Here is a 23,057-nt window from a genome sequence, read left to right on the forward strand (position 1 = left end):
TCATGCTCCAGCTCCATTAGCGGCCTAACGTTCCCCACTCGCATTCGCACAAAATATTTGGAGACGCGCCGTCTTCTGTATGAGTAAATACATGTTTGCAATCAGGCGGCTTCCTGATTGAGATAAACATTTGAATTCAAAGGGATGAATCTATTTAGAGGCCTCAAATGAAGCGGAGTTTAAGTTATTATTAAGTTGCCGTCCCCTGTAATCCGCCCGCGGCGGTCTAAAGTAAACACATTTAATTGGCCTCTTGTTTCTGTACAGGAAATAATTAAGGATTCTGAGGATGTACGCATTACTGTACTGTGGGCTACTATTAATAAACATTCACTCCAAGGTTGAATGCAGAGTTCGCAATAAATCTTTTTTTATACTTGATATTACCTCAAAGGGGTTATCCTTTGCTGCTTTTCTCCAAAAAATTGTGCTACCTAGGTGTTTTGCACCTTTGTGCCCGTCACTTCAGTAAAGCTGATCTTCAGTACTAGACACAACACAAGGACAAGTGTGGCGCTATTGCCGGTGCCCCTGCACAGTGTCCCCTTCTTCCTCCGTGCAGGAACACCGGCTTACTTACTGCATCGGTCCTTGGCGCGGTCCCGGTGTGCTCCTGCCTCCTGTCACTTCCTGGTTTGCACGCCGCATTGTTTCTCGGCAGTGTTGTGCGCTCCCCTGTTCTTGTCAGCTGTGAGGCATTTAGTAACGTGTTCTCCTGCAAGGTGTCTCTCGACCAATTGCTGGGAGACATCATGTATAAAAGGCACCTGCCCCAATAGGGAGGTGCCTGAGCAACCACTATAGTTTAGTGTTAGGGATGTGCAACTGTAACCTGTCCCTGTGGCCATCCTGTTGGCATAGTCTGAACCTGTCCCTGTGGCCGTCCCATTTACTATCCGGAGACGGCACAATCTGAACCTGTTCCTGTGGCTGTCCTGTCAGCATAGTGTGAACCTGTCCCAAGTGGCCATCCTGCCTGCATAGTGTGATATTGTTCCAGTGGATGACCTGTCCTGCCATGTCCAGAAGTCTGTATTAACAGCTTAGACCCGTGGGGTCAGTTGCTACTGCCCTGGCATGGCACCTGGCAGCTACCTGCTGAACAAGGCTGACCTCACCACTAGAGGCTCCAGTGAACACGAGCTGCTTATTCACACCCCTCCAGGGTAGGTCCGGTCCGTGGCACAGTGGGTTCATGAACCACGTGCGCCACCTGCATGTGTACGCATCAACAAAGTTGTGGCACTGTTGTTTGGAAAAGAAGGCAGACATTTTTTTCTAATCTTGTGTAAATCCCTTAAAAGTGGGATACCAGACCCCAGTGACAAGCCATAAATAAATGAGCACGTGACTTGGGGTTGCGCCTTTTAGGGTTAATCTCCTCTCCCTCAGTCCAGCATTCAACCTCTGTCCTATGCTGCAATGGGAGCATAAATCACACCCCAACACAGACCACACACCCCACTCATACACACTGCCATCACTCACTGAACACATGGGCGATGAGTCCCAGAAATACTACTATTACTACTACTATGTCCCAATCACCAGGAGCACACACTCTAAGGCTATGGATTCTTTAGAGCATACAAGGTTCAGACTTATTAACGTTTTAAGCTTTAATATAAAAGGTACAGTGCATACAATAAAAAGGATATAAAAATGGAAATAAAAAGTGACATACAAATATGCAAAAACAGTGATAAAATAAAGGGAGAAGACTTACAGAAATATCGAACTTTGCATTCTGGTACTCTGTCCCTGAGGGAGGGAGAAATATGGAATGGCTCACATCAGCTTTCCAGGCTGCCCCCACATGTGAACATCTTTCTTTGTGTGTCGGCCTAATTTATAGACTTACTCTAGAGATCAGATTGCTAGACCAGCCTCTCAGGTTAATATTCTAATTGCTGGTTTGTGACTGGACCCACGGCTATTTTACCAATGAATACATGATTTTTCTCTGAAACTCTTTGTGTAACCTTTCTCATATATAGATAGTGTCAGGCTGTAACTGGCATCTCTCTTCAAAAGAACCAGAAGGTGTGAAATGTTTCCACTTTGTGGTTCTCAGTAAAGCCCCCTGGCAGGATTGGAGACAGGAGACTGCCTTCTCAGGATAACATATGCTGATACCCCTGTGAGACCTGCAGCCTAGAACAGATGGTAATTACTGCCAGTCATACATCCATACCTATACATATTTCACTACACCCTGTCTTTAATATTTTTTGTACAATCATTTGATTACTCTGTTACAGGTGTCATGTTCTGCTGATCACTTCCCTGAAATACACTGAAGGAAAAATATACCTCCAACAGTAGTTAAATGAGTGATAGATCAGCTTAAAAAAGAGAGGCATGTTCTATGAAACCTCCACCATGGGTATCAAAAGAGCTTTTCCCCATCCTGATTGTCATGAATCCTTTTCTCACTCCCGATTGTCATGAGGTCCTTGTTTCACTCTTGATTGTCCTGAGTCCTTGTCCCACTCCTCATTGTCCTGAGCCCTTGTCTTACTCCCGATTGTCATGAGTCCTTGTTCTACTCCTGATTGTCATGAGTCTTTGTCCCATTCCTGATTGTCATGAGACCTTGTCCTACTCCCCATTGTCCTGAGTCTTTGTGCCACTTCTGATTGTCATGAGTCCTTGTCCCATTCCTGATTGTCATGAGTCCTTGTCCATTCCCGATTGTCATGAGTTCTTGTCCCACTTATGATTGTCATGAGAACTTGTCCCACTTCTGATTGTCATGAATCCTTGTAGCAATACTGATTGTCATGAGTTCTTGTCCCACTTACGATTGTCATGAATCCTTGCCCCACTCTAAATTGTCATGAATCCTTGTAGCAATACCGATTGGCATGAGTCCTTGTCCCACTTCTGATTGTTGATTGTTATGAGTCATTGTCCCTCTTCCAATTGGCTAGAGCAGGGGTCCCCAACTCCAGGCCTCGAAGGCCGCCAACAGTGCAGGTTTTCAGGATTTCTTTAGTATTGCATCGGTGGTAATGTGATCATCTGCACAGGTTACGATTCCAACCCCTGTGCAATACTAAGGAAATCCTGAAAACCTGCACTGTTGGCGGCCCTCGAGGCCTGGAGTTGGGGACCAATGGGCTAGAGCCTTGTCCCTCCCTTAATTGTCCATTTTCCACTACTTATTTGAGGCGGTACTATGCTCTGCTCTGGACAGATTCTCTACAACATACCTCTCAAAAGTTGAATCCCAAATTTTAAACATTATAAGCCCTATCCCCAGTTCACCTAAAACAGTGTGAATATGTCTGTATGGTATGCAACTTTGCATAAACCACTGCCTTCAGGGGTCCTTGATTGGATGGGCCGTCCTGAGATAGACCCTCTTTTTAGCCAATTTACATTTTGGCTACTTTAGGTTGTGAACTCTATGGCCATGTGCACATGATGCATTTCGTTTTATTACTATTTCAAATTATTACATAACAAAAATGCATCAGGAATGCATCATGTGAACACAAAACCAGAAAGTCCATTTAAATATGAAATGGTTAAACTGCTTACCCTGCAGAGATCATCCAGATCAGTGCTGAGGGATACATTTTCTCAGTCCTATCAGCCAGAATAATTATATTTTTGTCTCAGCATATCAGCGTAAAATCGTCTTATTCCTTGACCCTGTGAATGTGAATTCCAATCTTGCTTTAATACTTCACATTGTTTACTAACTGCATTATTTTTACGTGCAGCGATGGCTCAACTTTGGCTCAAACTCAAGGCTGCAGAGTCGTAAGAGCACCATTTGCCACCATGCCATCCCGCAGTAGTAGGAAGCCCCCCCATTCCCTCAGAGTCTGGTCTATACAACTTCAAAGCACAGTGAGTCCCATGACATACCCCCAAAACATTCCTGGCAAGGATGTGATAGTGCTTTGAAATAAAGCCATGTGGATTCCCATAGTGTTCACAAGCACAAAAACAGCTCCGCGATGCCGCTACACTCCGTCCGCTGCACTAGAACATAAGGTCTTGGGTATTAACATATGGAATCTTGACAAATGTTCTCTTTGAAGTTACTTAGAGTTTTAAGATGTGTCCCAAAATATAGAATTAAAGGAGCCATGTTAGACATTTGTGGCACATTCGAGCATGCTGTATATGAATTTTGATTGGTCTCTCGGGAGTTGTATGTCACTTTTTGGCAGTGTAAGGCAACCGTATGGTAATGTTATTTAGAGGCTGCGCTCGTGTGTATGACATGTTTAGAAAATAAAAAAATAAATTTACATTTACTGCTGAACATTGCCACACTTAACACTACATGGTGGCACATAGTATGCCTACAGCTCCATAGTATGTAGCTGCATGGGCCTTCATACCACCTCCAGCCGGTGCCTACATGAGTCCTATTTCACATAGACTAGAATAAAGAGAGCCATACACATGGGTACCAACTTCTATAATCAGCTTTCTACCAGATACTTCTCGCATTGCCGTAGCTTCAAGAGGCAAGACCATCTTGAGCAACCAGAAGATGTGTAAATTGGAAAATGGGTTTAAACATACAGTATTTGCCAAGTTTACCTTACCAAGGGGAGACCCAACAAAAGAGTAGGGAGACCTCCCAGAAGCCAATAATTCTACAGAGACAGGGAATAGGCTAAATTCAGGGAATGAGATATAGAGGTAAAGTAATAGGAGTCACGGGAATGTGGCCTTAAAAGGAGCATGGACAGGGCAAAAGTGTCTACGCCATGCTTCATGTTAATTCTCCGTTCAAATGTAGGTTTCAAAAACTTTGCAGCTATGCCGAGAGCTTTAATCATCCTGGTGATATGATTGAGCATATCATTGAAGGGTATAAGGACCCTCATAGATAGTGTAGTGCAGCGGTATCCTTACTGTACAGTGATGAGGCAGTGACCCAGCAAAGTTCAATGCAAAACGTCTCTTTAATTTTCAACTCACAGCACTAAACAGTACACAATATCCTCCGGATTGCAGCCAGGAACCATATCCTCCAGATTGCAGCCAATAAACACACCAGTCCACCTCCGAGACCAGTTGCTGTGTACGCTGTGGGTGCCAGGCTCTTCAGCTCCCTTGGCTGTTTGCCTCTGCTTGCCTGTGTTAGCTCACACAGGTTGAGCTCCACAGAGCCTCTTGCTCTGCTCTCCTGCAAACACCAAACTGAACCTGACATACCCAAACGCTTTACTGCAGTAATTTTACCTGGAATCTGTGGCCTTGAGCCACATGGAAAACCTGGTCTGGGAATGACACGGACTGCACCTCTACTATCCTGTAGTCTATTTCAAAACACAAGCCCAGAGCAGGTTTTCCCTAAATCTGCCTTGGACAAATAGTTTGCCCAAGACTAAAACTTTTTATTCTGCTTTGAAATCACAGCTACACCTGTGACTGCAATGCACTCCCATGGTCTCATTATGCCTCCGTGCACATCCTGGGGGAGCACACAGCGACCCTCACACGTTACACCAGTCGCTGCCTCACATACCCCCCTCGGTTCAAACCTGTGGGGTTGAACACTTGTCACCCCATATGGGAGCGTGACAGGACATCTGCATGACCCTGTGACACCCCCGCCTGACACTGTACTGAGAAACCAAAGTAGGGACCAAAACCATCGGTTGACGAAGCATCCCCCTTTGCATTTCTCCTCCATACTTTGCTAAGTGACCACTCACCTCCCCGTTCTCCGTTGTAGAAGACACGCCCACTTTCCTGACTATCAGTAGATTTGGGCCAGTTTTGGGTGATCTCGACCTTGTCTATTTGGGATTCAGTAACCCCGCAGCTCATCCCGTGACCTAAGTACATGCCTTCAGGCACTTGGTACCGTTTCCTCCGTACCCTTACCTGTGCCTCGGTGACTATGTCCTGCCGAAACGCCGAGGTCCGCCCCAGCAACCCCGGGCATATATCCGTACCACGTCGCACCCGAGCCTCCCGACGCTGCTGTCTAGCGAGAACTCTATCCATTTTACCCTGACCCCCGGCCACATCCTTGGCTGGTGCCAGATGGTTCCTCGTGCGTATGTCCCTAGTTATCTCCATGACCACACACTCTCGGTTCCTCCCAGCTTTCTCTTTATATGCACGTCTCTGCGTGGGACCCTGGAAGTGAACAGTCCTGAACTTACCAGGGGACATTTCCATCTCGGGGTTCGATGGGGTCTTCTCGACCTCTCCCGCCACAAGAGCTCTAGGGGGAACCTATTGGGGTTACACTCTGTCCCTAGGTTGGCAACCCCAATGGCAGGTATCCCTGACTCGGGATCTTCAGGTTCTGCGCACGGAAAAACATCCTCAGCTTCTCCTGCCAATACCTCTAGGGGAAACCTATCCGGGTTACTACACTCTGTCCCCAAGTTGGTGACCCCTATGGCAGGTATCCCTGACTTGGGATCTTCAGGTTCTATGGCTGGAACAACTTTTACCTTTGGAGGGTTGACCCTGGTCTCCCACCAGCACAACACAGTCCCATATGGAAGGGTCTTCAGTGACTCTTCACCACTCCCACCACATGTTTAATATCCCCACATGATGTCAAAAAATTAACCTCTGTGGTCGGGTTCTCCCGGATTTCCCCATGAATACCCGTCACCTCCACTTTCCGTCCTTTGGGGTTGTGCCTGGCAACAAGGGACCCATGGACCAAAGTCACTATGCTCCCCGAGTCCAGGAGAGCATCTGTTTGGTACCTGTTCACGAATACCTGGCACACCTGGGGCTTGCTGTCAGCCGTACAGACTGGCTGTGCATACATAGATACACGGCGAGTATTCCCGCAGTCCATGGGCTCAGATATCAGGGGCAGTTGCCAACCACATGTCTGGGCCCTTAATTGCTGCAGCATGACGATACCTTGGTGCCGCTGTAGGGGAAACAGAACTTTTGTCACCTGTTATGAACTGGTGGTTTAGGAGCAACATGGGACGAGCTCTGAAGGAGGTGGTACCTGTACTGACCGCAGTCCCTCAGCTTAACACAACACTAGAAGTAGCCGTGGGATGCTCCTGTCACTCCCTAGGCACCTCGTCACAGCCTGAGAACTAACTACCCCTAAAGATAGAAACAGGAAAACTATCTTGCCTCAGAGAAAATCCCCAAAGGATAGATAGCCCCCCACAAATAATGACTGTGAGTGGAGAGGGAAAAGACATACACAGAATGAAACCAGGATGTAGCACAGGAGGCCAGTCTAGCTAGATAGATAGGACAGGGTAGAATACTGTGCAGTCAGTATTAAAAACTACAAAAATCCACACAGAGTTTACAAAAATCTCCACACCTGACTAAAGGTGTGGAGGGTAAATCTGCTTCCCAGAGCTTCCAGCTTAACTGAATTAATCCATACTGACAAGCTGGACAAAACATAGAATGCACAGAACGAATAAGTCCACAACATGTGGACAGAAAAGAGCAAAGCAAGGACTTATCTTTGCTGAACTGGTCAGGATATCAGGGAAATCCAAGAGAGATGTGAATCCAACCAGGAACCATTGACAAGTGGCACTGGCTGAAGGAAAGAGCCAGGCATAAATAGCCGAGCAGAAAGACAATCAGTGGAAGCAGCTGCAGACTGCTAAATCCAAGGAGCAGCCATTCCACTTAAAACCACCGGAGGGAGCCCAAGAGCAGAACTCACAAAAGTGCCACTTACAACCACCGGAGGGAGCCCAAGAGCGGAATTCACAACAGTCACCCTCACATCAGGTCACCTGTTGTGAATTCTGTGGCTGAGTTCACTTCTGTGGTCACAAGTGGTATTGCAGTCTCTGGGCTTCCTCCCTCAGGTGTTTTGGTGAGCTCGTTGGCTGCCTTGCTATTTAGCTCCACCTGAGTCTGTCTTCCTTGCTCCTTGTCAATGTTCCAGTGTTGGATCTGAGCTACTGCATCTTTCCTTGGGCCTGCTGCTCTGCTAGATAAGTGCTTCTAGTTTGTTTTCTGTTTTTTCTGTCCAGCTTGCTATTAACTTTTGCTGGAAGCTCTGAGAAGCAAAGGGGTGCACCGCCGTGCTGTTAGTTCGGCACGGTGGGTCTTTTTGCCCCTTTGCGTGGTTTTCGTTTTAGGGTTTTTTGTAGACTGCATAGTTCTCTTTGCTATCCTCGCTCTGTTTAGAATATCGGGCCTCACTTTGCTGAATCTATTTCATTCCTACGTTTGTCTTTTCATCTTGCTAACAGTCATTATATGTGGGGGGCTGCCTATTCCTTTGGGGTATTTCTCTGAGGTAAGTCAGGCTTGTATTTCTATCTTCAGGCTAGTCAGCTCCTCAGGCAGTGCCGAGTTGCATAGGTAGTGATAGGCGCAATCCACTGCTGCTTATAGTTGTGTGAGGATAGATCAGGTACTGCAGTCTACAGAGATTCCACGTCTCAGAGCTCGTCCTATTGTTTTTGGTTATTGCCAGATCTCTGTATGTGCGCTGATTACTGCACGCTGTGTTGCCTGATTGCCAGCCATAACAGTCACCCCCTCATCACGGGCTCGGTCCTGGTTAGCCCCAACAGTGGTTTGTGGACATTTCCCATGCTCCTGTACAAAGTCCTGAGAGGCTGTATACCATTCAATCCATCTTATCAGCTGGTCGGGAATGACACAGACTGCATCACTGCCATCCTGTAGTCTGTTTCAAAACAAAAAAGCCCAGAGAAGGTTTTCCCTGAATCTGCCTTGGACAAATAGTTTGCCCATGACTAACATTTACTTACTTTTTGTTCCTAATTGCAATCACAGCTACGCATGTGACTGCAAAGCACTCCCATGGCCTCAATACGCCTCCGTGCGCATCCTGAGGAGAACACACAGCGACCCTCACACGTGACACCAGTCACTGCCTCACAATAGGTAATAGTGTACAAAATGCAAGAACTTGAAAGTAGAGGCCAGCACATCAGTGGCCTATATAACTATGTATACAAGAAATTGCCCAATGTGATAGTTGGAGCGCCCCCAGACACAGGGCCACAAGTCACTCGGTACCGGTCCCTTCTCCTTCGGTTCTGCGGTTGTCACGGTGGCTGGACCCGGTCGTGACCCTGCTAAGGGGCGTCCAATGAAAATGGTAGTACAGTCTGTCAGTAGTTCGTGACGCCACCTGTGGTGTTCGGTCAGGGTGACCGACGCTGCTGTGGGGTCCACTGGAGTGATGGAATAGCAGCCGTTTGTATACCTTCCCACAGGTGAAGTAAATCCCCAGGGCTTCCCAGTAGTGTGGATAGAGATGGTGTGAGGTGCAGGCAATAACGAGGACACAGGGTTGCAGTCTCTTTACCTTTTACTGAAGGCTTCAGTACACTCAGTCCAGAGCACGTTCAACCGGGCTATCAGAGACCGGCCGGTCCGATGGGCACATCCAGAGTTTCCCTCACAGATGGAAATCGTTGCCTACCAATAGCGCCTGTGTGTTGTAGTCCTACCCTGCTGAGCATTCGGAATAGTCCTCATAACTGCTGTTCTCTTTCGTTCGTTCTCTACAGCTCTCTCTCTCTCTCTCGTTCTTTGGTTCCAGATGTTGCTAGTTTCTAACGTCCCCCAGATATAGTATGGCTAGGACGCCACCCGTTTGACGGGAAGGCTTGGAGGTCTTCCGGGACCCTAGAGACGCCCCTCTCCCAATGTTGCCCCCTATGTCTTCGTAGGTGTAGAAGGTAGACAGCCAACCTATGATTAACTGTCCAACGGAATTTGGAGTAAGGCCTGAAGTCAGTTACTCGTACCCGCCTCAGTAAGATGTTGCCTTCCTCTCTCGGCACGACTCTTACTGGCTCTCCTTTGTGCTGATCTCGTTTACACTGTTCCACAATATTCTTCCCCTCTTGTCTCTCTCTTAGGATACCGCCGCAAGGTGTGCAGGCACGGTTCCGTTACGTTCTGTTCTGTTCGCTAGGCACCTGCCAGGTTCCCACGCCTGACAGGGACCCCCCTGTGTCTTCTCCCCGCAACACCCCCTGCCACAGGATGTTGCCTGGTTCCAACCCAGTCAGCTTCTGACTAACTTCCTCCCCAGCCCCTAGTTTTACCAGTGTGAGGAGTGGCCCAATAAATAAAGCCTTTTGCTCCCCCTAGTGGCCGGAGTGTGAAGTGTAATGTGTTCTGGTGATACCTGGTCAGGAGAACTCCTTAGTGCCATCGGACGTACCGCTACTCGTCGTGGGGCCATACTGCAACGACCAGATCTCTGGGGCGCTGCAATAGCGTACCTGTTGTTTCATGGGACTTTACAGAATAGACTGCCATATGTATGCATTGGGAATAATCTATTTTTGGCAATTATATCACTTGTATCCTGCAGTATTTCCCTCTGCGGCTTTTTTCTCTAATTTTCAGTTGTTTCTGAGCTAATGGATGAAGACTAGAGAATGAGATCTCCCATACACAGCAGACACAAACATGAGGGATTCCTACTCTCCTGTCTCTATAGCACACACAGACATGAGGGACTCCTGCTCTCCTGTCTCTATAGCACACACAGACATGAAGAATCCCTGCTCTCCTGTCTCTATAGCACACAGACATGAGGGACTCATGCTCTCCTGTCTCTATAGTACACACAGACATGAGGGACTCCTGCTCTCCTGTCTCTATAGCACACACAGACATGAGGGACTCCTGCTCTCCTGTCTCTATAGCACACACAGACATGAAGAATCCCTGCTCTCCTGTCTCTATAGCACACACAGACATGAGGGACTCATGCTTTCCTGTCTCTATAGCACACACAGACATGAGGGACTCCTGCTCTCCTGTCTCTATAGCACACACAGACATGAAGAATCCCTGCTCTCCTGTCTCTATAGCACACAGACATGAGGGACGCATGCTCTCCTGTCTCTATAGTACACACAGACATGAGGGACTCCTGCTCTCCTGTCTCTATAGCACACACAGACATGAGGGACTCCTGCTCTCCTGTCTCTATAGCACACACAGACATGAAGAATCCCTGCTCTCCTGTCTCTATAGCACACACAGACATGAGGGACTCATGCTTTCCTGTCTCTATAGCACACACAGACATGAGGGACTCCTGCTCTCCTGTCTCTATAGCACACACAGACATGAGGGACTCCTGCTCTCCTGTCTCTATAGCACACACAGACATGAGGGACTCCTGCTCTCCTGTCTCTATAGCACACAGACATGAGGGACTCCTGCTCTCCTGTCTCTATAGCACACACAGACATGAGGGACTCCTGCTCTCCTGTCTCTATAGCACACACAGACATGAGGGACTCCTGCTCTCCTGTCTCTATAGCACACAGACATGAGGGACTCCTGCTCTCCTGTCTCTATAGCACACACAGACATGAGGGACTCCTGCTCTCCTGTCTCTATAGCACACACAGACATGAGGGACTCCTGCTCTCCTGTCTGTATAGCACACACAGACATGAGGGACTCCTGCTCTCCTGTCTGTATAGCACACACAGACATGAAGGACTCCTGCTCTCCTGTCTCTATAGCACACACAGACATGAGGGACTCCTGCTCTCCTGTCTCTATAGCACACACAGACTTGAGGGACTCCTGCTCTCCTGTCTCTATAGCACACACAGACATGAGGGACTCCTGCTCTCCTGTCTGTATAGCACACACAGACATGAAGGACTCCTGCTCTCCTGTCTCTATAGCACACACAGAGGGACTCCTGCTCTCCTGTCTCTATAGCACACACAGACATGAGGGTCTCCTGCTCTCCTGTCTGTATAGCACACACAGACATGAGGGACTCCTGCTCTCCTGTCTCTATAGCACACACAGACATGAGGGACTCCTGCTCTCCTGTCTCTACAGCACACACAGACATGAGGGTCTCCTGCTCTCCTGTGTGTATAGCACACACATACATGAGGGACTCCTGCTCTCCTGTCTCTATAGCACACACAGACATGAGGGTCTCCTGCTCTCCTGTCTCTATAGCACACACAGACATGAGGGACTCCTGCTCTCCTGTCTCTATAGCGCACACAGACATGAGGGACTCCTGCTCTCCTTTCTCTATAGCACACACAGAGATGAGGGACTCCTGCTCTCCTGTCTGTATAGCACACACAGACATGAGGGATTCCTGCTCTCCTGTCTCTATAGCGCACACAGACATGAGGGACTCCTGCTCTCCTGTCTGTATAGCACACACAGACATGAGGGATTCCTGCTCTCCTGTCTCTATAGCGCACACAGACATGAGGGACTCCTGCTCTCCTTTCTCTATAGCACACACAGACATGAGGGACTCCTGCTCTCCTGTCTGTATAGCACACACAGACATGAGGGACTCCTGCTCTCCTGTCTCTATAGCACACACAGATATGAGGGTCTCCTGCTCTCCTGTCTGTATAGCACACACAGATATGAGGGACTCTTTCCCTTCTGTGTCGCTAGTTCACTCTGCTTTTTGCATGGCTCCTCTTTCCCCTTCACCCTTCTTAGAATTCAATAGATTTGATTTACATAAGACAGATTTTAGCAGTTTTTCCAAGCGAATGATAACTCCAGAGGCTTTGGAAGGAGGAGGAATGGCTCATAGGTGAAGAAAGAAGCATATTGTTGTGATAACGTATATTACAATGTTTATTAGACTTGCAAAAATTGTTAAAACAACCGTGACCAATTATATACTTTTTTTAAAATGTAGAGATAAAAAGGAGCTGATTTTAGGGGAAGAGAATCATATCCTCTTCATCATAAATGCAAGGAATGATGGAGAAGGTGCTTACGAGGCTGAACTACAAGTCAACATCCCAGCAGAAGCAGACTACGTGGGCATTGAGCGCAGCATGGAGGTAAATCGCAGTAATACTCTGACCCACTGAGAATTGAATTAATCATAGAATAAAAGCAAATGATTGCCAGCTAAACGCACACCCTGCCAGAGAGGGCCCTCACATACACAGGGCAGACATCTGGCTGTGAAGGATGCTTAATTTAAAACATCATATCCTATGCTTTCAAGATAACGCTCCTCGTCTTGCTATATCCTGTTCACTGTGAAAACATAGGATATTGTCGTTTACACAGAGGATATTTTTGGGGTGTGTCAGATTAGACTCTCCTGTTAGAATCCGTGAGACATTGCAGATTTATCTATTCTTTTATCCTGTTTTCTTTCCTTGTACAATAATCCGGTTACAGAAATAAATTAAAAAAAAAAAGATAACAAAAGAATAAAAATTACAAAGATGAAAAGTCAAAAATAGTTGATTTTTTTTTTATATTTTGGTCTTTACTCTCAGCAATTAATTGTAATCAGTGAAACAGCAAGTGTTTAGTTTCTCTGCAGCACCCCCACAGGTGAAATGGAGAATTACAGCTCTCATTTAAATTTATACATGTTCTGTGTAATGCATTGACTTTTCGGGTCCTCCAAAGCAAGAGGTTATCACAGTTATAGTTACAAAGCCTGATATATATTTTGTTTTAATTAGGTACAGTCCTGGAGGGAAGATTTGCATCCCCAAATCTCCGTCCCTATATTTACACATATCTGCTGCTATTTAAGAACATTTTGGAATTTTTACCCCAAAACGGTCTCAATGAAAACACTGTCTCCGACAAAAATCAAAAGAGAACATGTTATGAAAAATATCTTTCGGTAGTGTACCTTGTTTCGGCACAGACACAATGAGCTCGATTCATTATTGCATTTGTGCCTGTATTTGGTGTTTTTCACCTGCTTTTCATTTACACCTTATTGTTTTAATTTGCACCTTTTTTTTTAAAGTCTATTTTATTTGTTCCCCTGTTTTTTTTTCTTTTATGTTCATCATTGTGGACGTGGTAAAGGGGTTTCCAGATGTTTTTGGCTGATTCATCAATTGTGGCTTTTTAAAAAGTCGCAGAATTTGGTGCAAATATACTCCAGTACCCCGCACCCATCCATTATCCTGGAGTAATTTTATGTAATCCAGTTATTTTGGTGCAATTTTTGCACCATTTTGCAGCATGACTTTTTGCCCTAAAAATTTGCAAAACAGGTCAGAGACTAAATGAAAAATCATTTTTGATTTTGCGCAAAATTCATGAACCACGTTGAAGAATTTGGTGCAAAAAAATTCAACGATTAGACACGACAAAAATGAAAAGTGACTTAAAAAAAAGTCCAAATGGTGACTCGGGACCTCATTTTTTTTCATATTTTAAATGCATATTTTTTCTACATTTCCTCTTTTTTTGCTTCTTAAATGATTTGATTTTCACTGTCATTATTTCTGCAGGGACTTCGACAGCTTAATTGTGAATACAAAATGGAAAATGAGTCCCGAATGGTCGTATGTGACCTTGGAAACCCCATGGTTGCTGGAACTAATGTAAGCAATTTTTGTAAATTATCTGGGTGAATTGTGGATTTTATACCATACTTGTTAACTTTGAGTGATGACCTTCCTAGAGGTCTAAGATTGCGTCTTACGAAATTTTATTACTTTAAGTCACATTTTACAGGCCAAATTTTGCATTATTTCTGGCAATTCCATAATGCACATGCTTGACCTCTGCTCCAGTCAAACAAGGGCAAAAAGTCTCAGCAGTCCGACCCCCCAAATTTAGAAGTTATTACTTATTCATTCCCTAAGTGATAACCTCTTCTTACTAAAGAAAAAAAGGAAGGAGCTGGATTGGCTCTGAAACGCGTAGTCTCAAAAAAAAAAATCATCTATTTGGGACCTCCCTCATTTTTGCATCACTGTTTACTTCTTACTGGAATATCCGTGTAAGCCACTATTACTCTCAACCAGCTCCTACTAATATTTTTTTTAATGTACCGCAATTTTTAGGGGTCATCGCATTTTTTAGCCCTTTTTTCATAACAATTTCAATGTAACCTCAAAACCACACAGAAAAAAATGGTGAAAAAAAGGAAAAACCACAAAGCATCTAATTTGAAAATTTAAGTTACTTTGCAAAAATTGTTCACTGCAAATATGTTAGCGCTTTGATTTTACAACTCTTATATACAGACCTATGAATCTCCATAGTAAAAAAGCAAACAAATAGTCATATTCCCTTTTTATGGCTATGTACACAGTTATTTAAGAGGTTTGGGAAAATTGAGCAGAGACCCTCCAAATCCTTGTCAAAAATGCAAAATCTTGGAGGTCCTGCTCAGTTTCTGCTCTGAAAATGCAATAGAAAGTCTAAGTGTGCACATAGCCACTGAGAGGAAGCTGAGCGGAAACTCTCCAAATCCTCCTCCACATCTCAAAACTCCCTAAATAATTGGAGTTTCCGCTCAGTCTGCTGCAAAAGCTCCGCAAGAAAAATCCAAGTTCAAATAGCCTATATGTCCCCTATTTTTCCCTACTCTAAAGTTGGAAAGTCAGCAAGAATTAGGGAAAGAGGAATGGACTGCAGGATCCGACTACACAGAGATTGTTTGTTGTCTGTTACTACGGAGATGCCTACTGACTGAGTCTACATTGGAGTTAAAGACAGAAAACTGTCGGATATTTTTAATATACCGTATACTTTTTTTTTAAAGTTAATGAAATTTAAACGAATAAAAAAATGAATGCATGAATTCAATTAATTCATTAATAGAAAAGATGTTATTTCTGTGTCTACCCAGCACGGCCGATGATGCCACTTACAATATAAAAAATCCTGACCTTACAGGTTTCTGGTCTGTTTTAGCTCTCGCTTGGTCTACGATTTATAGTCCAGAGGTTGGAAAGTGCTGACAGCATCAAATTTGATCTTTTTGTAAAAAGGTAAGGCCTCTGATTGTTCTTCAATATTTAGTTGCTTTTTATGGGTATGGCCAAAATTTAATTAGGGGACAATTTATCAATACCATCTAAAAGACAGTGTCGCTATGCTTTTGGGGAGAGGGTTAGAGTGATTTGCGTATTATGAAAAGGTCCCTTAGGGAGACAACTCTCAATATCGGAAGAATGATTAAAAGACAATAAAACAAAATTAGGCCAAGTTATTGGGGTCTAACCGTTGGGCTTCAACCCATCCAGAGAACCGAGGCTCTGAAGAGCCCATTTGAATGCTCCATTTATTGTTAAAGGGTTCTTCAGAACCCACGTTCTCGGGATTGGCGGACATAACAATCTTAAGAATACTCCTTTCAAGGGTTATTCTCAAAAAAACAAGTTATCCCCTTTACATAGGGATACACAGCGACCCTGATATTGGGGCTCTAGAATCTCGAGAACGGAGCTATTAAAGCCCAAGAACGGGGCTCAGTAGATACTTCTTAAATAAGGTGGAGGTCCTTCCACTCCATTCATTGTCAATGGAACTGCTCATTTCTCGGGTTTTCACAGCCCCTATGATGGGATGCCTGAGGGTCCCAGTGGCTTTCTTCTATAGTCTATGACTTTTGGTTCTGATCTTGTGAGATTCCAGATTATTTTGCAGTATTGCACCAGATTATCAGATTATGTTTTCTTTTGTTTCATAGAGCCGGAATGTGAATGTGCATATATATATATATGATTAAGTAGTATAATAGGATGGCTGGATCATGGCCATAGTATAGTATGTATAGGTACAAGCCATGGTGCACTTTTTGTATATTTTGCTTCTTGACATACCGAGGAATGTCTAGATGTCTGACCTTTACACCTAATTGTCTGAAGCGGATAAAACAATTTGGAAAGTTTGAGAAATATCTAGATAACGTAGCGTGAAATCGTATGACAGAGCTAAAGGGAAGGAAGTGGTGACAGAGAAGGATTATTATCCCAACATGTCGACCTTGAGGCGAGCTGTCACACAGTCAGCCATGTTTTTATAGCAAGAAGCAGACATTAATCTTCCCAGAAAATGTGCATGTTATTAATGGAGCCAACAATGTGTGGACACACCTTGATGGTGACACTGGGGTCACAAGAGCAGATAGATCTCTATAATGGGGTCCAGTGGGTGACTGTCACTAATGGAAGATTTATTAGGATGATCAGACTTCACCACTCCCACCAGTGTCAGGAGTGAAGGGAAATTTTTGCAAAATTTTTTCAGTTACTTTCAATAAAGTAAAACCCCGATTCATCAAGACCGGTGATTTTCATAGTGGTCTTGATGAGGGGGCTTGTTGGAGTCAGACGTTCATGAATCAGAATTGTCAGAAAGTGGCGTGCATCTCCATGTGCCAATCATCAGTAAGACTTCTGGCATAAGAAACAGCTCAGCTTGTCATGAGTTAGACACGATTAGGGATGAACGAACCCGAATTGTAGAGTTAGGGGTTCGTACATGACACCTAGTGTCCGGTGCTGGACTCCGGACACAGACTTCTCAAGGAAGTCTGTGAGAAGCCTGTGTTACTGTTCGGAGTTCAGCTGCTTAATAAAGCTTGTTGAAATGCAGCAGCATAGCCAATGAACAAGCTGTTAGCCTGTGGGTATTTCCACAGCCATCACAGCCATACCGAGTACTGGCATGGTGATACCCATGACCTAGCCTGTATAACCACCGGATCATGGGTAGCTCCGCCATTGTGCTCTGATTAGCGTAGGTACAGCTTAAGTGAATGACAGTGTGAAAGAACAAAATAAATAATAAAAATACTATGTTTTAATAACCAGTCAAAGGAAAGCAGACAGCTGTTAGCTGGTCTTATTCTGCTGGGAAAGGGACAATATCCATGGACCTTCCCAGCTTATTAGTGTCAGCTCCCAGCTGTCTGCTTTGCCGGGTATTAAAAATGGGGGGACCCCAAAATAAATGACGTGGGGTTCCCTCTATTTTTAATAACCAGTTATGGCAAAGCAGACAGCTCGGGGCAGATATTAATAGACTTGGAAGGTTCATGCATATTGGCCCTTTCCCAACCTAATAAGACCAACCCTCAGCCGCCCCTGTAATGGCGCATCCATTAGATGCGCCAATTCTGGCACTTAGTCTCAACTCTTCCCAACTGCCCTGTTACGGTGGCAATCGGGGTAATAGGTTTTGGGTTTGATGTCAGCTATGTAATGTCCGCAGGCATCAAGCCCACGGGTGAGTAATGGAGAGGCGTCTATCATTACTAACCCTATATTTAAAAATAAAAAGACACCCACAGGAAAAAAAAAGTTTATTTGAATAAAGGCTCCCACACATTCCCTGGTTTATCCATTTATTATTAAAAAATAATCCAAGCAGCATCGATGTAATCCATCGTGCGGGTGGTTGTGCTCATTTTATCAGAGTTGGGCAAAACTTCAAAGAAAATGCCAAAAGTTGTAAAATATTTGCGCAGCTCTTTGTGCATATAATGCAAAACTTTTACAAGAAATTCCTTTGTTTAAAAAACATTAAAATAAATTCAAATGATTATTGATTAACCATCATCTATTTACAGTGAAGTTCCTTTTATCCATCATTCCATAATCCCAAATCTGATAATCCAAACTATCTGATAATCCGGCACATCTCTAATCCTACAAATTCCATATTCAAGAAGTGGCGCTGTAGTTTGAGTTGTGCGTATTTATACTTTCGTGAATCAGTCACATTTTTTTCCATTTCCAGTTGATAACGTCCTTTGTTTTCCTATTTGCTGCGTTTTTCTAAACCACGATCTGGGAGTTTAGAATCTTGTAATTGTGGAGCACGAGCGATGTCCAGGAAACTGTCAGCAGAGCTGTAATGAGATCCGCCACCGAGCTGTTGACTCTCATGAATAACATTGTGATGCCGACGCGGGAGGATAGCAATCGGGTCACATGGCCGGGCTGCCAGTTGCTGGCTCCATATACCGCCTATGTAATGAGATGATCTGAGCGGAGCAATAAGGGATTGATTATCTCTGACGGAACAATATGGATGTGTTTATTTAAAGATTACTAATTTATTTACATAACAGAAAACAAAACTTTTATTTTCGGCCTTGGCTCGGAATGTCTCAATCTTGTGGTTTTTCTCAGTTCATTGATCCAAGTTTGTCACCAGCTCCAAGTAGGAAAGTCAGAAACTACACTGAGGTCCAAATCCAGTTTTGAACACTCTTTTTTTCCCCATTGAAAACTATGATTATGTTACATCCTCTACTCTACTCACATGCGAAGCTGCACCAAACTCTGGGCAGTATAGCGTTCTTTTACATTAGACTACTTTACATTAGACTACTTTATACTACGACAGATCAGCACAGCAATAATCATGTAATCTGAAATGCAGCTTTGGATGTGACTAGAGTTAAAAGTATGATATAATTAAAAAAAAACATTTCACCTCTGTTAACATCAAACTATATCAGCGACTTTACCTGGAATCTAAATCTGAGAGCAGCATGATGCAGGGGCAGAGACCCTTATTCCACTGATATATCACTTTCTGGGCTGCTTAGTGTAGTTTTTATAAAATCAGTGTTTTATCTTTTATTTAATCAGGAAATGCAGCAGGAATTTTCTTGTGAAACTAGATAGTGAATGAACATCACAGCTCAAATCTCAGCAATAAAAATGGAGAGAGAAGGCCATAAACATTTGCAGAAACTGTACAGATAATATTTGACAGCAGTGAAGAGCAGTGTGTGAGGACAAGAGAATAAGACAGATTTAATAGATAGATAATAGATAATTTAATAGGTTAAAAGAGATATGAATAGATGGAAGAGTCACTGCGTCTGTGAGGCAGGAGAGTCACTGTGTATGTGAGGCAGGAGTCTCACTGCGTCTGTGAGGCAGGAGAGTCACTGCATCTGTGAGGCAGGAGAGTCACTGCATCTGTGAGGCAAGAGAGTCACTGCATCTGTGAGGCAGGAGAGTCACTGCATCTGTGAGGCAGGAGAGTCACTGTGTATGTGAGGCAGGAGTGTCACTGTGTCTGTGAGGCAGGAGAGTCACTGCATCTGTGAGGCAGGAGAGTCACTGCGTCTGTGAGGCAGGAGAGTCACTGCATCTGTGAGGCAGGAGAGTCACTATGTCAGTGAAGCAAGAGAGTCACTGCGTCTGTGAGGCAAGAGAGTCACTGCGTCTGTGAGGCAGGAGAGTCACTGCATCTGTGAGGCAGGAGAGTCACTGTGTCTGTGAGGCAGGAGAGTCACTGCATCTGTGAGGCAGGAGAGTCACTGCGTCTGTGAGGCAGGAGAGTCACTGCATCTGTGAGGCAGGAGAGTCACTGCATCTGTGAGGCAGGAGAGTCACTGCATCTGTGAGGCAGGAGAGTCACTGCATCTGTGAGGCAGGAGAGTCACTGCGTCTGTGAGGCAGGAGAGTCACTGCGTCTGTGAGGCAGGAGAGTCACTGCGTCTGTGAGGCAGGAGAGTCACTGCATCTGTGAGGCAGGAGAGTCACTGCATCTGTGAGGCAGGAGAGTCACTGCTTCTGTGAGGCAAGAGAGTCACTGTGTCTGTGAGGCAGGAGAGTCACTGAATCTGTGAGGCAGGAGAGTTACTGCATCTGTGAGGCAGGAGAGTCAATATATCTGTGAAGCAAGAGAGTCACTGTGTCTGTGAGGCAGGAGAGTCACTGTGTCTGTGAGGCAGGAGAGTCACTGCATCTATGAGGCAGGAGAATCACTGCATCTGTGAGGCAGGAGAGTCACTATGTCTGTGAAGCAAGAGAGTAACTGCGTCTGTGAGGCAGGAGAGTCACTGCATCTGTGAGGCAGGAGAGTCACTGCATCTGTGAGGCAGGAGAGTCACTGCATCTGTGAGGCAGGAGAGTCACTGCATCTGTGAGGCAGGAGAGTCACTGCATCTGTGAGGCAGGAGAGTCACTGCATCTGTAAGGCAGGAGAGTCACTGTGTCTGTGAGGCAGGAGAGTCACTGCGTCTGTGAGGCAGGAGAGTCACTGTGTATGTGAGGCAGGAGAGTCACTGTGTATGTGAGGCAGGAGAGTCACTGTGTATGTGAGGCAGGAGTCTCACTGTGTCTGTGAGGCAGGAGAATCACTGCGTCTGTGAGGCAGGAGAGTCACTGCGTCTGTGAGGCAGGAGAGTTACTGCATCTGCGTGGCTGGACCAAGGAATGATACGCATGGCTTGCATCTGATTCTTCCTTCATCAATGTGGTTAGAGTGCTGCTGAAAATTAAAATCAATCACACATTGTATCTGGAGACTGTGGAGTGCTTTTGATTCATGGCCAATCGAATCGCTGCTTTCCTGTTAAAATTTGGCGAAGCTAGCGAATTAAAATTTGGAGAAAAAAAACACCAATCACTTGTTGGGACCTATATTGTCGGCAGATCAAAGGAGCGGAGGCTGTGACTAGTTCTCAAACTCCTCCACCTCTGCACCATTCACTTAAACAGGCTGAGCTGCATTACCAGGCAGTGCCACACACATATGACGTCGCTGTGTCTGGTGTGGAGCATCTGCAGAGAATTCAGCTGCTTCTTTGTACTATTGAACAGTGAGCAGACCAGAATGGTGATCCCTGGCAATCATATATTGATGGTGATCCCTAGCAACCATATATTGATGATCTGTGCTGATGATGAATGAACTATGTATATCATTAACGTATCATTAAGAATTATTATATCCCAATCTCAAAATGTAACACCAGCTAAACTCTCACCAATTACAAAACATTCTGTTGTTCGTTATTTGACCCTAATAAACTTTTTTTCCCTCCAGTTCTAATAAGGATAATCCCAACAGTAACTTTGTCAGTCTGGAAATCTTCATCACTGCTGTGTCCCGGGTGGAGATCAGGGGGTGAGTATCTTAGTTTTTTTCCTATATTTTGATCATTATTTCTTCTAAGTACATATCTATGCATTTTAAAGATTGACGTTCTGCAGCCCCCAACACCCTGTAGGTTCTGCAGCAGCCAGTAGTAAACAGTGCCAAAAACTGTTATGGTCTCAAGTTTTGTGAACAACCAAAATAGTACTTAGGGGTGATTTTTGACCCCATCGCTGTACCTTGTGCCTTATACTGATTATATAAGTTTGTAGAAACTGTGCTGCTGTAACTATCTTTACAGCTCATCCATTGGGGCATATGTTCATCTTGGAAACTCCATATAATGGAATCCATAGCCTGCCATATAGTTAAGATTTTATACCAAGGTTTCATACTAAATCTACAAGTAACACAAATTAAGCATGCCCCCAACAAATGTGTTATGGTGGACAAGCAGCTCTTCAAAAGGAGAATACAGTGCCTCATGGAGATATCATACTACACCTCTAAAGTATCTATTGGTCTGTATCAAGGACCCATAGGGACTGTGTGTCCCTAAATACAGGCTCTGTGCATATGGCAAGACTATGTTCACAGCTTGAAAAAATCACCAGCTCCTTTGCAAATGGTACATGTGTAGATAAAAACTGCAATGACAATAAGCACAATAGGGTCTTATCCGAATTACAAAATAGAGTAAAATGGGATTCGCTCACCTGGGGGGTTATGACTTTACAACCTCTTGGTAAGCTTGTAAGTAAAGATGGCTGCTGCAGATTCACCAAATAGAAAGTCAGCAAACTTGGAAATGAAAGTGGATGTACAACTCCGCTGCCGATAATCCAATATACAAGAGACCAGATGCGGTATGCGTGCAGTTTTATTTGTCAATGGAGCAGAAATAGAGGTGGATAAGGGTGTTTGTTAAGTTTGAAATAAGGAAAAGGTGGTTTTGAGAAGAAAGAAGGGTTTAACTTCTTTCCTTTTTTTTCCTTTTCTTTTTTTTTTCTTTCAAATAATTTTATCTCTTCCTTATTCACTTGCTCCATATCTAGTGGATCATACCACTACAACACACTCCCAGCCCACTAACTGCAACAGCTGGTTCCATTCTCTCCATCTCTTTTTGATATTTTTACCAAACACCCTTATCCACCTCTATTTCTGCTTCGTTTTATTTCTAAACACTAATATTCTTATTCTTTTTCAATTCAATTTCCAAGTTTGTGCAAAGGTAGTGTTATGTATTATGCTGACAAGATGACATGTTGTGCTGGTCATATGACCATGGGGGACCCTCTTTGTGCTCCTGTTTTTTTAAATGCATTGTCTTTTTATTTTTGGAAGTTGTACCCTATCATGTGGTTTATCCTGATGAAGGGTTATGATCACCTCGAAACTCGTCGACAAGTAAATCGCATCACTACTGGATCTGGTGTCCTGTTGTATATTGGATTCTCGGCAGCACAGTTTTACATCCA

At 44.6% G+C, this 23,057-nt stretch overlaps 1 protein-coding gene across 1 annotated transcript in view; it reads left to right on the forward strand.

Annotated features, from left to right (window-relative positions):
* ITGA8 (integrin subunit alpha 8) overlaps positions 1–23,057 on the forward strand; it is a 180,110-nt gene that overhangs the window by 121,981 nt on the left and 35,072 nt on the right. The window contains exons 20-23 of the mRNA XM_069729449.1: positions 12,647–12,794; positions 14,226–14,318; positions 15,640–15,716; positions 21,526–21,606. Coding sequence (XP_069585550.1) covers positions 12,647–12,794; positions 14,226–14,318; positions 15,640–15,716; positions 21,526–21,606 — 399 coding nt within the window. The remainder of the gene's footprint in view (positions 1–12,646; positions 12,795–14,225; positions 14,319–15,639; positions 15,717–21,525; positions 21,607–23,057) is intronic.

The sequence above is a fragment of the Ranitomeya imitator genome, chromosome 6 (assembly GCF_032444005.1).
Source record: "Ranitomeya imitator isolate aRanImi1 chromosome 6, aRanImi1.pri, whole genome shotgun sequence".
Taxonomy (NCBI): Eukaryota; Metazoa; Chordata; class Amphibia; order Anura; family Dendrobatidae; genus Ranitomeya; species Ranitomeya imitator.